This window comes from Poecile atricapillus, chromosome W, assembly GCF_030490865.1.
Source record: "Poecile atricapillus isolate bPoeAtr1 chromosome W, bPoeAtr1.hap1, whole genome shotgun sequence".
NCBI lineage: Eukaryota > Metazoa > Chordata > Aves > Passeriformes > Paridae > Poecile > Poecile atricapillus.
Genome location: NC_081288.1, coordinates 18092660 through 18115295, shown reverse-complemented (window position 1 = coordinate 18115295; position 22636 = coordinate 18092660). Strand labels below are relative to the sequence as shown.

The window sequence follows — 22636 nt, the reverse complement described above, 5'->3', positions numbered from 1 at the left end:
TTAAGGATGTTGCACAGCAAAGGTTGTCTGTGAAGATGATGTGCCAGCAGATTCATTCTGTAGGGCATGCAGAGTGAAATGAATCCCATACAGTCTGCTTATTTGATTGCTAACTTCAACCACAGAAGAATTCCCACACTTGGCCCCTTGCAGTGGCCTCATGTGACCTGTACTTAGCACCATGACCCAAACCCCACTATGATCCTGACTCCATACTGGCCCATACAACACTGAGTTGTATCTGACCCACATATGCACAAGCATGTATCGCAGTACTAGGCAATTTTATCATCTTCCTATCATTCTAGTTCCTCAGTCTTAAGATTTTCTTCCTATTCCTGGCATTTTCTCTACCTTCCACTGTCCAGCCATGGCAATATTTCAGCCCAAACTTAAGCTTGAGCACATCCATCATCCCTACAGAACTCACTGGAAGGCACTTGACGTGTTGAGTCATGTGGCTTTGCAGGTTTATCTCATGATAAGAAGCAGGTAGCAGGCCTTATAATTTCTCCACAGTCCTCACATTATTCAGGAAGAATCCTATACTTTAAGCCCTTTTTATCCTCATTCCAGCCTTAAGGATAAACTGTCAGCCAGCATTCCTTCAATCACAAGCAGAAGTTCTGTGCCTTACTGAGTACCAGCACCCAGGCTTGCCCTGAAGAGCAAGCAAAGAGATGGTGCACTTTAGTCCTTGGTGCCTCAATCTCTAACCCTGACTTTAGTGTCTGAAGATCCAATGCTTGTTACTTACAGTCCTGTACCTCTGAGTGCCAGAGCCACTCACCCCTGCCTGCCCCACATGACTGTACTTCTAACATTTTTGCTGGAATCCAGGCACAGAGATGGAGGCAGCCATTGGGACTTGCTTGGTGTACAAACTGTAAGTTGTGTTTTTCAGAGGTTGGGCTTGATGGAGCAGAGCATGCTTTGGTGAATTTTAGGGTGGAAAGATTTTATTTGGGCATGGCTTGAAGGACTAACTGGCTTGGTCAGCTGCTGAGGGGATGGTAGGCTGGGTACAAGATGGGGCACGGGGGGGTGTGACAGTGAGTGAGCAGGGAGTCATGGTCTGTGGCACTGATCACTCTCCTTTCCTAAAACAAGCTTCATTGTTCCCATCTTCTTAATTCTCACTGCCCTTCCACTGGTTCTTCATCACTATCTCCAGCCTTTTTCCTCCAGCCTTTGGATTTCCGGAGCTACCAGCTACTCTAGAGCTGGTTCTTCAGTCCTCCCCAGCCCTCTGTCAGTGCTGCCTTGCCTGTTTTTGGCAGTCAGAACTCAGCCAGAGGCCAAGCATATGAACCCTATGTTGCCTATTAGAAGACAGTCTGCACACTATATTTCACACTGGTGTGTCTTGCTGGTTGGGAGACAAGAATTGAGAGTGCTACAGCCTCAGGTGTCTTCAGATATCATTGTGTAGCTGTGAATAATGAGCTTGTTTCTGAAGAATTTTTGGGACTGGCTTTTAAACTTGCCTCACTTCTTTATATTGAAGGTAAGTATTACATTTTTTGTTTCTGAACTATGTTTGGTAAGATTGCCATAGAAAAGCTCTCCAAGTTTCTGGAAAGAATACTTATTCAAAGGGGTTTTGTAATTGTTATGGTGTGTGGTCCTCAGCTTTCCTGAACTTTTGCTGTATTACATTCAAGTATAGTCTAGTGTTGTTTGAAAGAAAGGTTGGGAAGAGAAAAGCTGCCAGCAGGTCAGACTGAGGGTGATAGAGCTGGTTTATGCCACTTTTTTTGCAAGAGATTAAGTATTCCCCACCTGGTTAAGGTGCAGCAGATTGAATCACTAACACACCTTGTTCTGAAATAAATCACCATGGCAAAAAGACATTGCTTGTGGCAGTAGGCAAAGTGCTTATTAAATAGCAAACATTACTTTGCATGCTTAAGATCACAACTACTCTCTTTAAAAAACAAACAAATTACTTTTTTTTTTTTCCTATAATGAAGGCCAGCGAAGGGCAGGTCCCCACAGGGTGCTGAGACCAGCCTGTTTCCTCATTCTTTGCACTCTCACTGCTTTCTTCTGTGTCAACTGAAAACTTCCTCACCCAGCCCATAGCGCTGGACTCACCCTGAGCCCAGCCAGGTCTCCTCCCTATGTAGTGCACATCAGGCAGCCTCACCCTATCTCTCCCGGGAATACCCACCCAATTCCCGTGTGCCTTATGCCTTACCAAGGTGTTCAGCAGGTTTGTCGTTTGCAGACACTTCCTGATATACAACAGGCGTGCGTTTTTACAGCCAATTCGGATAAATACATCACTCCAGCTGGTAACTGCAGCTTCCAGATAAGACTGACCCCGTGACAATGTAAGAAACACCCATCTAAGGAGCAAGAAATTGTCCCTTCTCAGACTCCAGAGTGGTTACATATACCAACACTTTGTTACACAAACACAGAATAACAGCTATAACTGGAACAGTTCTCTTGATAGTTGTTACATTTTCTGTAGCTGATTCTTCGAGAGTTTGCAGGCCCTACCATTAGAAAGCAACTTCCTACGTGTGTCTTTGAATCAGATTAATAAATGGAAACAGTATTTTTAATGAAAAAGCCTCTTAGTGTGTATTATTTCCTGAAACTCTGAAATTGTCATTGTTGCCTTGCTGACGTTTCTTGCCCACAAAAAAATTTACATCAGCTTTTTAGAAGACTGATGTGTCTATGGACCCACTTTGAGTTGCTGAAATACTGAGGTGTGGAAAAGTAGAGTATTGAAACATCCAGAAACACCATTTTTCAGGTCAGAACCTTCTGTACTTTCTAAATAGGTCAGGGTTTGGTTTGAGAATCTGGTATTTCTTGAAGACATCCTTTACACTTCCTTTATTTCTCTGTCTCAGTCTCCATTCACAGAGCCTGCATGCTGGATTTATTTGTTTTACCTTTCTTTGCTGTCCATTTTGCTGCCAAATCATCATCTCGTGTTGCTTGTCTTATATAAATGTTAACATTAGCAAGCTTCACAATAACAGTCTGGAAAGGAAACATTTACTTCTGAGCTTCCCTCTGCCAAACAAACCTACGGCATTTGCTTTTTTGTGGCTACTGGTGGTTAAGGCCATGGGTTGTAAAATTATAATGCTGTAGGCAGTGTCTATTACAGTTACGATCATTGTGACATGCACTTCAACATATTTATTGTTTTGCTATTAAAAATGAGGACATGGCTCTTTGTTCCCTCATACAATATAATCTCCAGAGGTCCTTGACGGGACCTTGCAGGGAAAAAAACAATTCTGTTTTAACGCCTACTTTTTTTGTTATCGATGACACCTAATGAAAGTATCAGTGTTACTTTCGTGTCCTGAAAGAAAGGGTGATGGCACGGAACGGAACAGTGACGATCACACAGGCAGGGAGCTTGACAAGAAATAAACCGCTGCAACCCCCAGCTGGGCAGCATGGAAGGACTGGCCTGTCCAGGCTTCCTAAAATCAGATGTGCCTCTGCCCCGAGGTCCCTCCGGGAGAAAGCACCACTGCACGTCCCCTAGCTATCCTCGTATGGAATTAGCTTGGTGAAAACATTTTTCAGAAACTGCAGCAAACGAATGCTAGGTCATTGATTGTCTGTGCCCCGCGCTGGGTCTTCAGGTGCTGAACCACATAAGGAGATTTCGGCAGGAACCGAAGGAGGAGACCTGCATGGGCCACCGTGCCGAGGCTGAGGCCCGGGGGGTCGGGAGGCGGCAGCACGGGCACTGCATGACCCTTGCTGTGAGGGAACTCAGCCGGCTCCTCAGAGGGGTCTCCGGACAGAGCAGGGCAGAACAGGAGAGAAGAGGAGAGGACACGCCAGGACAGGCCAGGCCGCTCCAGCGCCGCCGCCGCGCTCGTTACATAACTGGGGGGGGGGGGGGGGGGGGGGGCCGGCGCGCGCCGCGTCCCGCGCCCACCTCCTCCCATGTCCTCGCGGCACCCCCGCCCCGCCCCCTCCCCGCGTGACTCCGCGGGGGGCGGGGCCCAGCGCGTGCCTCCCCGCGGCCCGCCTCCCAGGAGGGGCGGCACGTGCGCGCCCCGCCCCACCCCGCGCGCTCAACGGGGAAAATCGCTCTTTCCCCTCCCGGCCCGCCCGCGCACGCTCAGTCCCCGCCGCTTCGGGCGGAGCGGGGCGGGGCGCGGACTGTTCCGCGGGGCGCAGGCGCGGCGGGGACGGTCGCCGGGCGGGGCGGGCGGGGCGGTGCTTTCCCCCACCCGCCTCCCATCGCCGTCCCCATCCTCCTCCTCCTCCCGCCTCCACGGGGGCCGGGTGACGCACGTGCGCGCGCCCCCGCGCGCTGTTGTCCGCTCGCTCCCGTGCCGCCCGCCCCGTGCGCGTGCCAGCCGGCGGCGGGGGGCGCGCGCGGCGTGCGGGGCCGGCACGCGCGCTGTTGTTATTGGCGGCGCCGCCGCGGCCGCGGCGGAGGGAGCCGGGCGCGGGGGGGAACGGGACGGGACGGGGAGGAGCGGAGCGGGGCGGGCGGCTCAGTCAGGGAGTTCTTTAAAGATGGCCGGAGCGACGGCCGCCGCCGCGACCCCCGTGTACTGCGTGTGCCGCGAACCCTACGACGTGAGCCGCTTCATGATCGAGTGCGACATCTGCAAGGACTGGTTCCACGGCAGGTAAGGCGCCGGGAGCCGCGCCGGGGCCGGGCGGCGCGGCGGGGCAGCCGCCGGGCGGCACTGGGCACAGGCGGTGGCAGTCGCCTTACCCCCTCCCCCCGGGGGGGACAATGGCTGCGCGGCGGCAGCACGGGGGGAGCGGCGGGCGCTCGCCCGGACCGGCTCTCCCCCCGCCTCCCGCCGCGGGGACAGTGCCGGCGCCGGCGGCCGTCCCCGGGCACATGGGTCCGCGGCTGTGAGGGGGCGGTCGGGCCGGGCCAGGCGCGGGGAGGGGGGGCTGGTTACGAAAGAGCAACAGATGCGGGGCTGGCGGGGCCGGGGCCACCCCGAAGTTGTGCCGACTGTGCAGAGGCGTCGCGTGTCCCCCCGCGGCCCCGGGGGGGGGTCTCTCCCGGGACAGGGCGGTCTCCCGGCGGAGAAGTGCGGGCGCCGGGGCTGTCCCCGGCCGGCTGCGAGCTCCGGGCTGCCCGTGCGTTTTGTTCGGGGGCCGGCGGAGGAGGAGAAAGAGGGTCGCCCCGCGCCTCTCGCCGCTTTGACGTTTCCAGCTTGGTCCCGAGCGGCCGCCGCCGCCGCGCGTGTGTTTTGCGAGCAGAGCGTGTGAATAATAAAAGGCCCGTCGGCCGCCGCTGCGAGCGGGAGGAAGCGGCGGCGGCGGTGGGGATTCACGGGCAGTTAAACAAAGGAGCAAGTTGGGGGCCCGCGGCGGTGGCGGCGGCGGCTCGGCCGGGCCGGGGCTGCGGGGCCGCTCGGTGCCGCCCCCGCCGTGCGGGGAGCGCCGGGGAGCGCGCGGCGCCCGTGATTGACAGCCCGGCGTTTAAATACCCCGAGCGGCAACAACAACAGCGCCGGCCGCCCGCGCCGCGCCCCCTGCCGGCCAGGGCCCGCACCGCCCGCCCCCGACCCTGCCCGCCGGGCACGGCGCTCGCAGGGCCCCGGCGGGGGCCGTGTGCGGGGTCCTAGTTGTTTGGGTTTGTTTCTCCCTTATTTATTTTCCTATTTCTTCCCCTCAAGCGGCAAAAGACAAATGCCGACAAAAAGTAGGTTGCGTGTCTAGGTGTTACTTAACAGTAATTGTTACACACGGGTGTTTTCTTGCCACGTTTTAGGACGAAGGGAAGGCTCGCAGAATTTCGGATGTTTACTTGCGTGTACGTCGAGGTGATTTGTTCTTTGTACATGGGCTTCTCCCTGCTCGAACTGCAGTATAATAGAAAGTGCGAAATGGGCTTTGTAAACCATAAAAACCGGCAAAGCAGGATTGTTATACCTTAAAAACAACCTCTCATTAATTTTTTTAACTAGACTGCCAGTACTGTTGTAGAGAGCAAGACACACAACAGCTCTTTTGGCTTACAGCAGCTTAATACAAGTTTGTCAGAACTCGGTCACTGCCAGCAGTAAAGGTGCAGGCGTCGCCTGAAGTGTTTGTACAGTTACAGGTTCTTTCTCTTCTAAGTCTTTTTCTGATTTTGTATAGTTGCTCTTTCAGAATGTCCTGGCAATTGCTCAGGTTCCATCCAGGCTTAACTTAAATGCCAGCCTTGTGCGTCAGTATTGCTGGGGTATGGGTGAACTAGATTTCTGAAATTGTTGTGAGGAGGAAAGTATTGCCTGATCCAGAGGTGGGACAGATCACTTGGTAGCTTTCTTGGATCTCGGTCTGCAAAAAGCCCCACACCGGTTCCTGTGATTGAGCTCTGCCATGTAGTGGGTAGAAAAAGCCTGCTAGCACTGAATTGCGTTGATAGTCTGAAACCCTAAGAGTGGAAAATAAGCAAGCAAGAGATAGCAACAGCCATGCTGCTTTGGGATTTAGTTGCATGCTCATGCAGTCTCATGACTAAGGGGCAGGTTTTTGGGAGACAAGTTGCCCCCTGCCAGCTGTGGTCTGCCCTGGGAGTGCCTTTCCCCTTGCTTTAAGAGTGTCTGAAGACTGTTATATAGCTTGTGAAAGAAAACACACACTCTCAAATCTTTAATTTTTTGGCAAACTTAGTTTCATGTTTTCTTGATTTAATTTTTTTTTTTTTTTTTTTTTCCCCTGGCCTGTGGAATGGGACTGATGTGTGTTCTATCTTAAGAAACATATAAACCCAGGCTGTGTTGTGCTAGCATGATACCAAGCGTGTATTACTGGATCATGGACTCTTTGCTACCTTCCTGTGTATGGTCAAGAGAGCTCCTGAACAGTACAGTGGAGGCCATACAAAGTCTGTTCTGACAGATTGTTACTTAGTCCCTTTAAATTTTTATGTGATTTTTTTTTCCCTGTGTGGTCTTGCACTCTCTCTGTCTTCAAATGATTTGTACTTTGGTTTGCTGTATCAATATATTAGTATTATGAAATACACATTTTATTGCTTTTGGCAAATATTTGTGTTAAAGCAAATGTTCTGTTGTGCCTGGCAAGGTTGCGAACCTGCATTGTGGGTTTCAGTTACTCTCTGAGTGGGCCTAACATCCAGTCACAGTCTGGTGTAATTACCCCTTCTGAACAAAAGAGCGTAACGCGGGTGCCTGTGTGCTGTTTGAGGCTTCGTCGCCTTCCTGAATGGCTTGTAAGTGTGCAGAGACTACAGAGCTTTAGATGTGACAAACTGTCAGAGCTTTCAGATGGGAAAATCCGTTTATATTTTAGACAATTTTTGTGTTTTCCCCGTCTTTTTTATCTGCTTTAAATGAAAATGTCACATTAAGCTGATTACCCCTTTCTGACTTGTCTAGAATATACTGCAGCTAGAATGTAGCATAAGAAGTCCTTTATGCTGCTCTGTGTGGTCAACTTTTTCTTGGATGTGTTCTGTAGCTCTTGAAACCTCTTTAATTTCTTGGTTTCATCTTCAAATTATATGTATCATTCTGTGATACTTCTTGTGCTATCTCTGCCTACCTTCGTTTTTTGATGCATTGTTTCAGTTAGGTTAACAACATGCTGTCATCTTTCCTTGTTTGTGTTTTTTGCTGTGATATATTCTGTGCATACGTTACATATCTTTTTTTAAACTGATCTTACAGTCAGCTCTGTTCTTGAAATATGTTTGTGATGTTTGCAGAAATCCTGTTGAAATTTTTGTCCTTTTTTCTGTCCATGATACATGTACTCAACTAGATTTATATGCATTGTATAGATGTGACTTATTTCTGTAGACTAGATCTCAGGTCAGAACAAACTGAAGTTTAGGCATATAATTCAGTTTTTGTCTGCACAGTGTAATGTTGTCTGTGATATTTCAGGAGTAAAATACTGTAGAATTTGCCTTTTACAGAGGTTGGCTTTGTAAAGCTGCACTGGTCCTGTACTAGTTGTAAAGGAGTTTGGAGAAGTCAGTCAGGTAAACTATGAATATGTCCCTGTAAAGCCTTCTGTGTTGCACTTTTCCAGGGATGTTTTGTTTCTCAACAAACATACAGTGGACTTATAACGTCTCAATGATGAATAGGTTAAGAAATTATCAAATGTGTGCATGTCAATTACAGATCTTTGCCTTTTGGAATGCCTGCAACCTTTCTAACATTCTTTATATTACAAAAAGATGTTTGTTTTTTTTAGTTAAATGAAGGAAATGTTTTGCTCTTCAAAGTCAGAGTTTATGGGGCATAAGAAGGAGAAAGCATCCTTTTTATTTATTTTTTTTAATTTTTTTTTTTTTTGTTATTCAAAATTAGCAGTTTACCTGAAAATTTCATAATGGTGTCAGCTTTGGTGTCTTCCCCCTCCAGGAGAAAATTTTTTATGTTTACAGAAATAAATATTTAATTTGAGCAGCTTAGAGAGCAGTCAGGGAAATACAGCACTAATCTGTATGTAGTGTACGTATGTACATGCTTCTGTTGCAAAGCAAAGCCAAATTGATTAAATTTATATGGAATTGTTTTTAAATAGTTAGCTCTTGCTCTCAGGATTAGTTCTGTATTTTGTATAGTCTTAAAAGAATTAATTTTGCCCTTTCCTACAGCAGTTCATTGGTGGTATTTTGCCATTAGGTGTTTGATGTTTTTTACAGCTTTGTCGTTCTAAGAAAACATTTAATAACATCATTTGAAAAGAAAGGTGATTCGGGTACCGTTTGAAGATTATCATTTAAACTGCAGATGCCTTGAGGCCTTTTTTCCTCACATGGAGGAAAAATTCAGTGCCAAAGTCACATCTGAGCGAAGTTCATGTAGAATGTATTTTTTCTGATATTGTATAGATTTAAATGTGTCTTTGTTTGGTCTCTGAAGAAACACAAAACTTCTCATCCACTCCTTAATATGATCTTGATGTAAAAGCAAGGTTTCCCTCTTAGAGACGTTAGGTTACGTGGTACAGGTCTGTCTGAACGCACTGATTTGTACTCTGAAGGCAGGCTTTCTCCTTAAGAAAAGAAGGAAATGCGTGTGCTATAGTGACTACTTTTCCTGAATTGGTTCTTTGTTTTGGAGCTTTATACATGAGGTTCTGCACGATGGGCTTTGCCAACTCTGCTGCTGAAAGAGGCTGTCCTGCTCCTGGCTGCATGCTACTATAATTCCTCTTTTGCTGGTTCAGTGCTTGCCTGATTGGTAAATCAACTCTGCTCAGAAAACTGACAGAACCCATTCTCTTGCTGGGTTAGCTTTTTGTTGTGCTACTGAGCCGAGTGGGCTTGTCAAAGGCTAGGATGAGTCCCAGAGTGTTGCAAAACACTTGAAGGAATGTGTTGTTGGAGATGATACTGGTGGGAAAAGACAGAAGAGTCACTCATTTTTCTTCCTCACTGCCTACTTTGGGATTGATAGTTCATCCCATTTTGTAGAGCCCTGTTTTTGTGTCTCAGTCACCATGTGTGATTCTGCCCCGAACCAGTTGCTCATCTAGTCCAAGGAAATCAAGGCATTGCCAATGCGGCTGCAGGAGCACAACCCCACAACATCATCTGTTTGCAGGCATAGGTGAAGCTCTTTTATCTGTCTGGGAGTTGGAGGACAAGGCATGGTGATGCTCATGTCAGAGAATGTGGAGATTGCAAAGAGTCTGTTACAAATGTTTTCTGGTGCTGACCTTCTCTTTACAGAAAATTAAGACCTTGTAGTTAGAAACATTCAGGGACCTGAACTGAATCAACAGAGCTTTGGTCTGGCACCAGAGAACTTTCAAGCTGACTTTCTGGCTCTTGTGGTGTATAAGCCTTAATTCCTTCATGTGGCAATTTGGTGGATCTTAGGGAAGCGTTTTAGACCTCAAGGGAAAGCTGATGTGTTTAATTTTACTTTTCCTTGGCTTAGCCATATTTCCTCAGAAGTAAGATGGAAGTCTCAACTTCAGTCCAATGAGCTGTGTACCCTCTGCCAAAGTATTAAGTAACTTGAAGTGACCTCAAGCTCTTCTAACAATACAAAAGCTGAAAGAGTTTTGGTTAGACTGAAAAGAAACTAGTTACAATAAGGATGCTAGACAAGCACTTGTGTGACTGGGTGTCTGTATCCAATCATTTTACATTCTTCATTTGGACAAACCATTTTTTTTCCTCTTGGTTCCCATCTCTGAAGTGGGAAGACTTATTAATATATATTAAAGTTATATGCATTCTACCATAATAAGCGCTGAAGAGTTGCAAGTATTCAAATTGCTTCAATTTTTGAAACTGCGTAATAACATGTAGAATAGTGTGCAAATTTTTCTCTTTATAGTTAACTTGAAGAACTGGCTTTATTTGAAGTAGGTGTACTTTGAAAGTTAATACTCCTTTCCTTGAGATTGTAATTTTGTAATTTTTTTCATTTGTTCTGGAATACAACATAATAGATGTTTTAGCTTATGCCTTCTGATAAAGTAACTAGGACAAGAAGAAAACATATTGTCCAATAAAGATCTGTAAGAGAACTGAATAGTACATGATTAAACTTTTTAAATTAGAGTCCAACAAGATTCTAGTGAGTTTCTAAACAGTTATGAAATGGTAATAGCTCTAATTTCTAAAGCAAAATTAATTATTACTTTTTCAGTGTTATTTGAAAGATAGAGGTTTAGATTTAGTAATTTAAACACTACCTCTAATTATCTGTAATATTATAGTTGACCTATATTTTTGGTATAATTGTTTTTGTTTTGGCCATTCTTGACTGTGCAAATGAAGGCACTGTAAGTATTTGCGTAATTTTACTGTGAATTTTTTATTGGCTAGTTAATTTATGATGATTTTATATTCCAGGATGTCATTTGTTGATGCTTCTGGAGCACTTCAATATCTTCCTTTCCCTTTGTTATGTTTAATACATAAATTATTTGAGGAATTAAAATGTTTTCAGAAGGCTCTGTTTTGTGACTTCCGTATCTAAAAACTGGAGAGGTGAGAAAAATCTGGTTGGGGGATTGCTGCTTGGTACACCTAATTTCTGTATATACCTACTAGGTGCTACAGTGCAGAATGTGAAATATATTATTTTTATTTTAAACTTATCTTTATCTGTTGATAATGATGAGTTCTCTTAGAGCAACACATTGGCAGTAAAATGGTTTAAGCCTTACAGTGGAGTATCACTCTGTTAACTGCCAGTGGGCAAAATCACATTAATTTTGTTTTCATTCATCATTTGTGGTTTCTAGCTTTTCTTTTTGGGGATAGTTTTCATATTCATTAGCAGATTTTTTTTTATGATCAGTGCAATTTCTGTGCACTTTCTGGATCTTTTGAAAGATCATGCAATAATACAGTGTCTCCATTCTGTTCAAATGACAGTTTGTACAAGTTGAACTTACACTCTCCATGTAACTATTTGTACTTTCCCTACATTACTGTGGAATAAAATACCATTGTCTCAAAACAAATCTGAGTAATCAGTAAAGATTTCTGTAGGTACAGTGCATATAAATGCTCCAATTTTACCTTTGTCTCATTGCTCAAGTATGAAAATTCAATTAACAGCATTGCTATTGCTTTATTATCAACATATGAGAGGTATTTTAGTGAAATATATAGCTTTTAAAAAAGCTAAGATATTTTTCATTTTGTCAGTCCTTTCTAATGTATTATATCATTAGCTCATGAATACACAGAACTAAAAATCTATGGAGTATGAATCGTCTTGAGATGTTTGCTGTGTGGTGGTAATATGGATTTATGTGGCTGGTAACCCTCCTCAGGTCAATTCAGCTTTTGAATGGAATTAATATTTAATACTGTTTTCTCCATTACTTCAGCATTAACTAAAGTAGACTTCAAAACTGGTGTTTCTTTTTGAAAATACTGAGTTCATTGTTGCTCAAGCAGGCATAAATACTGATGTTCGCCACAAAAGCAAGAAAGGTTTTTTTTAAACCTTCCCACATTATTCTGTCTTAAAAGCCAGTTGGAGTATGTGTGATTGGTCTAGATTTTTAATATATTGTGGTCTGAAATCTATTTATTTTCATCTGAAACTGTCAGCTGACATGGCAGCTAGGCTGGGAAATGAATTTCATAAATTTAATTGTGTTTGTTCCATTTACATGAATACTTTATTCACTTAAAGGCTCTTAAAGCACTTCTCATGAAAACAAGTGAAAAAAAGGTGACTCTCTGAGAAATGGAATCTTTGATATTGAAGATATGTGATTACTCTGATCTGTCATTCTTGCCACTTACTAGGCAGTATTTTCTAAAGAGAGTGACATTTTTCTTTTGGAATATTGATGTTTGCCAATAAACAAAGTCCAAATCAGATAAATGAAGAGCAGCCAAAGAAATTGCTGTGTCTTATTACCCAATAGTACTTGTAAAACCTCTGGTTGTCTTGCTCAACATACAGATTTTTAGTTTTGTTTCAATAACAAGAATATTTGGATCTTTTCACTAAAGGATTACATCATGCTGTTGCCTTGCAAAACCTGCTATTAAGAACAAACAGAACAAGAGAAATGAGGTGCTGCAAGTTAACCCAGAGTTTTCAGAGGTACTGCTGGGCACCTCTCTGAGGTGTGGAGTGCTGTACAGAGCAGTCTAGGAACAGTACCAAAAGCAAGGTAGCTGTGCTAATTGGGGCACTGTGCTCAGGAAAATATTAACAGTCTGCCCCCTCCGCACAGTGTTATCCCGTGTTCACAAAGGTGTGTTGTGTTGACATATCACAGCCTCAAGCCCAGAGGACCAAAATCATGTCAAGAAATCTGGTGTGCACATGTAGCCTCTTAAAGCTCAAGCTACCTTCTGACTACACTATTTGTCTGCCCAGAGGACACATCAGTGTGAGGCAAAGATGAGTAGCAGCTTGCTTTCTCTGATGCTGTGTGAATAGCTAGGACATCTTGGGGCGTTCCCTTGCATCTCCCAACACTGCAGTAAAATGTGCTGCCCTGGAGTGAGTATCACGGAAGTAGTTTAGAATGCTGTTCTTATTCTCGCTAAGAGCAAATGGGACAGCTGTAGTATTGAGTGATTGGACTGATATTCTTGCTGAAAAGTGCTTATTTAGCATTTTAGAACTGAGCGAAAGCAGATGCCTTGGCTGTACCTTACACTTCCAGCATGGTCAGCTTGTTTGTGCTTGAAGCATCATGAAACTGAATGATCTAGGTATGAACTAGGCTTAGGAGTATCATTTGAGTAGATCAGAAATTGCACATGCAAAGGTGCAGCTCCTAAGGCCTTCTGGAAATGTTACCTCCTGACTTTTATATTTTACCAGTAAGGGCAGATTCCAGTTCCCCTTGAGTTTTTGGAATTGATGGCTCAACTAGCATCACCAGTGAAAATATACTGTGCATTCTATTTCCTGCTCCTTATTTGACTGTGGAAATAAAGTTATTGTCTAATGAAAAAACACAAACCCTTCACTTTAGAGAAGAATAAACCTTTTTATTCCTGGTTAGTTCTGATACTGAATAGATCTATCATTATAAGAAAGAACAAAATCTTGTATATTAGTGAAAGAAGAATATCACTGGTACCAGTGTTCAGCCTTTCAATGTCAGGTGCTGTTAATTGCGTCCTATGAAGATGCTTTTCATACAAGTGGTCTTTTCCTGAAGGTAGTTCCTTACATTAAGGAAGAGATCTGACATTTCTCTACAACCCTGTTTGCTTATTGCACATTAGTGCTCTTGTGCCTTTTTTCTTCCCCCCAGCATATGAATGTCAGTGCTTGTGTCTAGTTGGTTGGATCTTTGTTTTTCATAGGGTTGCACTGTGTCTAATTCTCTTTCTTTGATGTCTGAAACAGTGATGCTATGTGAGGACTGGGACAAGGAAATGAGCCTATCGTGAAAAAGTGGTAAAACATGGAAAAATAAAGCTTTAGCCTTTCATTGTGATCAGCGAAATGATTTTTAGCAGACATCTTGTTTGTCTGGACTAAACTTAGATAAAACAGGCACGGGTACATTTACACCGTGTGATTAAGAGAGAACTGCAATGCATTCCTTGCTGCTTTTGACACAAGTGTGCTGAGAAGGGAAGTGGATACATCCTTGCAGTGTGTGATGGCAGTTCTCAATGCAAGCTACATGGAAAATTCCCGAGGAGTTGCTAGTGGACCACACAGCCACTTTGAAGCAGTAAAGTCTCCATTTGAAGTTTCCTACTCCATTCCAAGGCAATGATAGTAAACTCTGATGTGATTTTCATGCCACATTATTAAATGCTTTGAATAGTCTATTTTTCTGGGGTGGTTTTTCCCCCCCCCCCTTTTTCTTTTTTTCTTCTACTGTTAATAGGGAGTTTGGAGATAGTATGAGCAGATAAATGTTTTACATAAATGTGTTGGTTAACCTAGTAAAGTAAAATTCTATTTCTTATGCCAACCTGAGGAAGCTGGACAAGCATCTTTCTAGTGTGAACCTATGCATTGCTCTGAGCCCCTGAGAAATTCATCAGCTTTCTATGGAGCTTGTGCACTGTGATACTTTGGAACAAGTTTTTTGTTAGGAAATGTGCTTTATCCCCTTAATATGCTTGCCATGTGTTTAGAAGAAAAACTGTAAATCTCTAAATGATCATTGTTGGAAACATACTGACTGTATGCCAAGAGGATGGGAATAAAGTAGATACTTCCTTTTCAAAACTGTACCAGACACAAAATAATTGAATGGAACTTATGGTTTTCAGGTGTCTGAAAAATTGGAACTGAGATCAGAAGATTTTCCTGTTCACGTGGGGTATCTACAAAGGGGGTAAACAGCCTGGTACAGAAGAGTCTTGTAGGTGAAAAGCTGGATGGAGAGAGATCTAAGGAAAGGCAATGCAGGAGAAAACTATCAAAACAAAGAATATGTGGAGAATATTGACTTGTTCTGCAAGAGTGTGACGTTTTAAATTTGAACATTAATTTGTGACTGAAAAAGGCCTCTGTGCTAGAATATCTGCTGCAGTGACCGGTCATTCTGAAGTGATATGAGGAAGATCCAAGTTCTAAAGCAGCCAGTGGGCTTGGTGATACTTGTTGATACAAATGCGTGGTTGAGTTTTTGACTGGATGGAAACTACTTTATGGTGTGCAGAGCGTAAGGACTGATGATCAGCATTAATTTAAATTTAAACTGTAACATTCAGTATCTTTCTCTAAATGGAATCTAACCTGAATCAGCTGCACAAAGTCCAATTTTAATTACTGCATTTTCTGAAGATAAATACATAGTTTGAGGTTGTCTTATGTAACTCTGTCTTGAATTGATAAAGGAGAAAAGATGTCCTTTTAAAGAAAGCTGACTCCGGGTGTGTATTTAAATTGATGTACTACAAATTACATTGTAACATTGGGGAATTTTCATTCCCCAAACAGCTTGTAGGGTTTTTGTTTTTGTCTTCTTGGAGTTTTTTTTTGGGGGGAGGGGTGGAGGTGGAGTATTTTTTTTGGTTTATTGGGGGGAGGGTGTTTGTTTTTTGTTTTTTGTTTTTTTTTTTTAGTATTTTTAGTTTGTTAGTTTCATAGCCAGTGCTATGTAATATAAGCAAACTGATAAATAAACTTATGTAATTGAAGTGTAAGAAAATAGCTTAATACTTCACATTCAGCGATATGTCAAACTCATTGAAGGCTCTTTAGAGATCGTTGACCTCTAAATCTTTATCTAGGAAAGACTTCTAGTAAAAGATTATTCTTCTGTCAAGTATTTAGTACTTTTTGCTAATTATCAAAGAAGAACCTCTTTGGCACTTTCACATTATGTTAGTGGAGGTTGTAAAGAAAAGCAAAACATCATTATTACTTTCAAACCAGAAAAGCAACACCTGTTAAGTGTTACTTATACTCCAGAAAGCCTGGCAGGTATGAGGCAAATTTCAAGTCTTTGCCAGTTCCTGAAATATTTAGAGAAACAGACAGTTCTTCCTTTTTAAAAAGGAAAACAGGTGCATTCGTAGTCCAGGGGATAGACTACTATATTTCTGTAGAAAGTGCTATTAAATCTGAAGACTAAAAAAAATGTATTAGTATGTCTTAAGACTTGGAAAAGGTTGTGCTGTAATTCATGCTCACTTTATCTATTTATTCACTAATGTCAGGAGCAGGGACCAGAACTTAAGATAATCTTGTCAGTGTCTGAGGGTTTTAACCAGACCCTTATGCTCGGGTCATGTTACATTCTGTTCAGGGCCCATAATTCCTGGATACTTTTCTGTAGAGTAAGAGGTCCTAAGTGGGGAAGATAAAGGGTATCTTTACATAAAAAGTGGGCTGGAGTTGAACATTCCCCTGAGATGTGTGGGCTTGAGCTCTCATAACTTGAATAAGCACTGCTGCCATCTCAGCTGGAAAAACAAAATAACTTCTCCCTTCATAACAACGTCTTAGTGCCCAGCACCTTGACAGTATACCTTGGACACCAGGGGACATGGCACAAGCTGAGTGAGGGCACAGGGTGAGCACAATAGAGGGTGCTTCTGGAATTTCCAGATGAAGTGGTGAGGTGCTAGCTGTGTGAAGGTACTTCTGAGGTTAGCTTTCTTCTGAATTTAAGTAGACTTTAGGGGACAGCATCTTTAACTGGATATTGTCCTAGTAGCCATATATAGATGAATAATTTCTTTGTTCTTGCAATTTCTTTTTTTTCCCTCATGTTCAGATGGATTTCATAGGCTTTAATCTGTAGCCATTGGCATTTGTCCTGTCATTGGGCATTACTGAACAATGTCTGTTACCTTTCCCCTTCCAGCTGGGCAATTTTCACTTGTTGATATTTACACGTATTGGTAAGGCTGGAAATCTCCTCCCAAAGACTTAATTTTGTGTTTCTTCACAGTAAGTGAACCCTAATATCTCCTATAATTTTTACAGGAGTAGTAAATCAGTCTTCATCTCCAGGGGCCCTTTTGCAATAGGCCCTCTGCTTCATGCTTCATATTTTTCCTGTGCATTTCTCTGAACATTTTTGTTGGAATCATGTGAATTTTGTCCACTATGAAGGAGATGGTATTTTAAGAGATACATATATGCACACTACACATACACTGATATATGGATAAAAATCTTCTTTTTCCCCATATAAAAGCACTGAAGCTGAGTAGCACAGACTGTGAATTCAAGGTTACCTCTAAAAGTACATGCCTATAAATTTAGATTAAAACATGTGGATCTGTGCTTTTGCAAATACTTTAGAATACTCTAAATAGCATATGATAGAGCAAAAATGGTTTTGGTAACCTGGATCTGAACTCATAAGAATTTTAGATTAAAATCTGTATGTCAAATTATATCCAGAATAAAAATAATGGATGCAGATACATCAGCACTGAATTTTAACTCCACCCCCAAACTCTTTTTAGCTTTGTTCTTCACTATTTGAAGTTTCCACATGGTCTGGAAATTACTGTGCTTCATTAATTCCATCTGAAGAGGATTGAGCAGTTAGATTGCTGTAGCTAGAATAATGTGTAAAAGTAACTTATTGATATGTTATGGACTGCATAGGTGCAGTTTTGACCAGGGTGCCCCTCTGGACCTCTGTAAGCAGCTGAGAATCCAATAAAGATCTCTAAATTATAGGCATTAACTAGTTGATTGAAGGAGCTTTTTCTACTTACTGCTCTGCCAGCCAGCCAGCCAATGTAACATCTGATATTTAGACTCATTATCTGTGTATCTGAAACAGTTTGCTTGTATCATAGCTTAAATAGAAGTTAATGTAATCAGATACTCCATCTGCTTTTGAAACGAGCATGGTGAGCTCGAGATGAGCCAGTTTGCTCTCAGATTTCTTCAGAAATGAAGCATCTGTCTCTCCTTGCTATTTACTGCAAATCTATTTGCCTTATACAAGTAAGGTATTTCAAAGCTGTAGGAGCCATCGTATAATTTTTTGTGTTGTGATTAGTAGATGCAGAAATTATTCAGCTTAATAAATAGCTTGCTAAAAACTTCCTAGCAATGTCTGAAAAAATATTGCAGGCTGGAGGAAGAATTATTGTGAAGATAAATTGAAAAATGTCCTTGATTTTTATTTTTAATTTTTCTTAAAGGAGAACTATTTAATGAGTTGAATTTTGAAGGCAAAAGAAGCTTATTTCAGGTACAACTGTAGAATCTCTGAATGCTACTGTGAGTGTTAAGTTACTTAGTGGACAGCCGCAGGAGGTTTTTGAAACTAATCTGGGTAAGAAATTTCTTATCCCAGTTAGGTGGTAAAGTGTTTTTGGTGTAAGGAGCCAATTTAAAGGTGTGTAAAGCAGACTGAAGCCAAGTTTGCTCTTGCTGCAGTCTGTAAAAGAAGCAAACACACAAGAAATCCCAAAAATAAGGGATTTGCTGCAATGGAGTTTTAAGGTTGTGCTAATACTGGTTGCTGGTGCTAGAATGTGGGAAACAGAAAAATGTACCTCTGATCTTGTTAACAAAAAGTCCTATTTTCAGATAATTCCTGGCATCATTTTTCAACTGAAGTGGCACAGTTTAAAAACAATCATTAGTGTCCTAATCAATCCCCTCAGGCCGGGAAGTCATTGTGGGTTTGTTGTTGTTCGGCTCCAAATCTTTTTTTATCACTTGAGAAACTTGAGAGCAAGACAGATCTGATGGTGTCTACTGACAGTGTTACTCAGGATTTCGTAAGCTTTGCAGACTGTGTATTGCATAAAATAACAGTGCTGATAGTACTTGTCAAGCTTCACAATCTTTTTAAACAGCTCATCTTTATTAGGCAACATGATCTTTCTAAACAACTCGTCTTTATTAGACAACCGGAATAACCAGCTTCTACTCTCTCTGTAGGAGTCTGCAGTCCATGCACTTTGTAGATGAGGAACATTCAACGCTTCTAGCTGTTGAGAGGGAGATGGAGCTGGTGAAGACATACCAAAAAATTCCCAAATGGATTAAAAAATGCTTAGAGTGCAGATTGCCTAAAAGAGGTGGTTGAACTAGTATTAAAGACACTTGTTACATAAAAATGATATAATAAATGGGTTTTTTGTGAAACTTAAGTGTAGGTAATTATGGAATTTAGAAGCTGCTGAGAGTATGCAAGAACTATTAGTGACATTTTTGTTTTTATCAGTCTCTAAAAAACACAGGTATTTTCCCACTTCAGAGTGGTTCTCATGTGTCTCTCAGACTAGAAGATGGGAATTTAGCTGAAGGTTTGTCCTTTTGATCCTCTCCTGCTTTATGGAAAAATGTTAGATGTGGTTTAGAAATGTCACTTCCAAACTGTTTGGATTATTTCTTTTCTAATTCCTGTTGTACTTCAGTGCATTACTGGAAAGTGTTTTGTAGGCAAATAATATATTGGTAGTGACATAATCTCATACACCTGCTGGGTACTTGCCTCAGCTACTCCTGTAGCTGGAGCTACAGATAACTGGTCTCAAGGAGCTGATTAAACACCCAATCAGAGAAGGACTGGGATGCCTAAAAGAGGCCAGACTAGAACCATCTTAATGTTGTGCTAAGAAAACCTTGGTTCACATATGACATCTAGTGCCAATGTGTGTGTCTCTTGGACTTGATAGTGCCTCTCTTGATGTTGGGCAGGGTGTATGGTTAAAGTTGAGGAGGTTTTTCAGGTGTAGGCAGGGATGTTCCATGCAGTCTGATTGGTAAGCTCTTGGCAATTTATCTGTTAGGCCACAGTAGTTCTGGGTCTTAGTGAATAATGAAGTCCCAACAGTAGGCCTTGCCAGGTCTAGTGACTTCCACTGCTGAGAGGAGCAGTCCTACCCCCCAAATCCCTCTCTCAGGGTCATACAGTCCTCTTCCCTCTCATGGATTGCCTATGACAGTTGCCTAACCATGCTGTAATCTGACTTGATAAACAGGCAAAAAAGACTGGCTAGGTTAGTTTCTTTCAGATTAGCGAATAAAAACAGGTTGCCTTGTATCCAGGCAAGTAACAGGGCCCTTGCAGGGAATGGGAGAGGGAGTGCTTGTTTGGAAGGGAATGGGTAACCTGCCTCTTCCAGCAGCTGCAAGCCATTGAATCAATGCAAGCTATGTCATGTAATTGCTTCCTAAGACTTGTCATTTTTGATTGAACCTCAGTTTCTCTTCATCGGCTGTGTATTTATAATTCTGTTAATTTCTGTCTTTTTCCTTCCCTTCCAATGCCCTCTCTCTCTCTTTGAAACAAGTAACTAATACATCTGTTCTGTGTATAAAAGGCCCTTGCTCTGCTTGATAGGAAACTGCACTGGAAATGGAACTGAAATTCCTGTTGAGTAGGTCAAAAGACTTGGTTGGGATGCAAGTAGACATTAAAACTATATAATATGTAGTACTGCATTGAGATGGCTAGTGAGAATTGACAGGAGCCTATGTACAAGTTGGAGCTGAGAAAGATTAGGACAGAAAGCTAAGAATCTAGAAGTTGAGGCAGGCAAGTGAGTGTAGACTGTATATCATAGAATTGTGAAGGTCAGAAAAGACCTTGAAAGATCATTTGAGTCTAACCATTAAGCTGCCACTGTCATGTTCACCATTAATCCATGTCCCCAAGCACCACATCCACATGTTTTTTGAACACTAAGAGATGGTGATTCCATCATCCTAATTATATATGTGTGTATATATAAAAATTATATATATATGTATATATGTACACACATATACAATTAGAGACGTAATAAGCAGCTGTAATTTGCTGTGTTAAAGTTGTCGTAGTTGCTTCATTCCTGAATGAGTGAACGTTTAATTAACTTGTATACTGATTTCCCTTTTTCACCCTCTTGTTATCTCTGTAGAGCTTCGGATATTTCTTCCTTGTTTCTACTGGGGAAATAATGGTAGCAATTTTCGGCAGTAGTTTGTTCTTCAGTAGGATACAACCACACAGAGGTGCTCAGTTAAGATGTCTGTTTCAAGATGGGTGTGGAGGCTGCTTTAAATGGTTGAAGATTTTGTAGTTGGTTTTTTTGTTGTTGTTCTTGATTGGGTTTTTTTTGTTTGTTCTGCAGAATTGAGACAAGAGTGTTATATCTGTAAACCCTCTGATTTGAAGGCATTATTTTAAAGTACTTAGTTTTTGCTTATTATAAGTTCAGGTGGGTTTTTGTTTCTGTTTTTTTTTTTTTTTTTTTTTTTTTTTAATAAGCACAAGTAGAATAACTCTGTCTGGGAATTGAAATAAGGCAAATTACCTAAATAAGATGTAGTTATGTGTCAGGGTAGTTTACTAGGTTCTGTTTGATCTTAGGGAGGAGGAGGTTAACTGTTGACTTGGAGTCTTGAGGAGGAGATAAAAATACATCATTGAAGAACTTTCTTAAACACCTAGAAAACTTTTGTCATTAGTTTATACAGAAGCAGTTATTCTCTCTTTTTGTTTCTCCCTTTCAATGCCCTCTCTTCTCTAAACCAAATAACTAATATGTGTTTTCTTCTGTAGTTAGGGGCCACAGTACCTAATACTGCCGTTACAGACTCTGCATTATAACCAGAACTGAAATTAGTGCTGGCTGTGGTCAGATAAATTGGGATTTCAGTGTTCCTAGAATTAATTGAAATCCAATGTTAATCCCTTTTCCTGCATCAGTTGTGGGAAGTTATTTCCACGGGCTTCAAGCAGTTGCAACTTCACTAAGACACAGTGCCTGAAGTCAGATTGGAGTATTGTTCCTTCTTCTCTTTGGTGTGTCAGTCTGGCCATGCTGGGAAAATGTATGGAGAAAGTGGAGTCTGAACTGCTACAGAGAATCTTTCTGAATTCCTCATCACTGTGCTTTGCTGCACATGTGTAGGGTTACACAGATTACTGGTTTTAAAGTGCTAAAAAGAATTTCTTCGTGTCAGATCAGGAATGTATATTTTTTCTTTCTTCCCTACAAACCTTGTGTCATGATTCACTTGCTGGCATCATCTTGTTTCTCTCAATAGTTTCACACTGAAGTAAAGCCTTCAGCTATCACAGATGCATTTAAAATGCCTTTTTTTCCACTGCTCTCACTGACAAGTTGTTTAGTCTTGAGGTCTGCTGTAGTTTTCTTAATGTTATTTCTTTGATTATCTTGAGGCAGTTTATTTTGCCAAAATCTATGCTAGAAGATTTAGGTTCTTCAGACCTTCATTTCTGTAAGACAGTTTTTTTAAAAGGACCCGAACAGAATTAATTGTAACTACTCTTTTAAAGCAGCTTGATGCAATCAGTCTGCTTGGGAAGAATGAGTAGAAATCTCATTTGGCATAGGAATGATGAAGAATTTCCTATATGTTTAATAGACTATACTAAACAGAAGGAGTACATCAAAAGTACTTCAGTAATGTTAACTTGGTTCTATCAGGAAATTGTCATTAGGAAAAGTAACGTCTCATAAAGCTGCTACGCATAATACATGATGGTGGTTGCCATTATGAATCAACCTGGACTGTGTGTCGCTTCCTGGAAGTCATACATTGTAGTGAAAAGGTTGTTTGACCTCCATGTACATTTTTGCACAAAAGGCTGTTAGGATTTTCTGAGCATGTAATTATTTGACTCCAGTTTGAACAGTCATTTGACTTCATTTTGTTTAAATTCCTAATAGTTACATGAAATGCTTGTGTAGAAAATCAGCTTTCCACACAATCTTTTCACCAATGATTAGAAATAAGAACATGTTGATTATGCCAATTATTCAGTTGTCAAAGTATTTTCTAAATGTAAT

At 42.0% G+C, this 22636-nt stretch overlaps 1 protein-coding gene across 1 annotated transcript in view; it reads left to right on the top strand.

Annotated features, from left to right (window-relative positions):
• The first annotated feature begins 4328 nt into the window (after window positions 1–4328).
• The window catches only part of LOC131591580 (lysine-specific demethylase 7A-like), a 61788-nt gene continuing 43480 nt past the window's right edge, over window positions 4329–22636 (top strand). Inside the window, exon 1 of the mRNA XM_058862405.1 lies at window positions 4329–4631. Coding sequence (XP_058718388.1) covers window positions 4516–4631 — 116 coding nt within the window. The 5' untranslated portion in view covers window positions 4329–4515. The remainder of the gene's footprint in view (window positions 4632–22636) is intronic.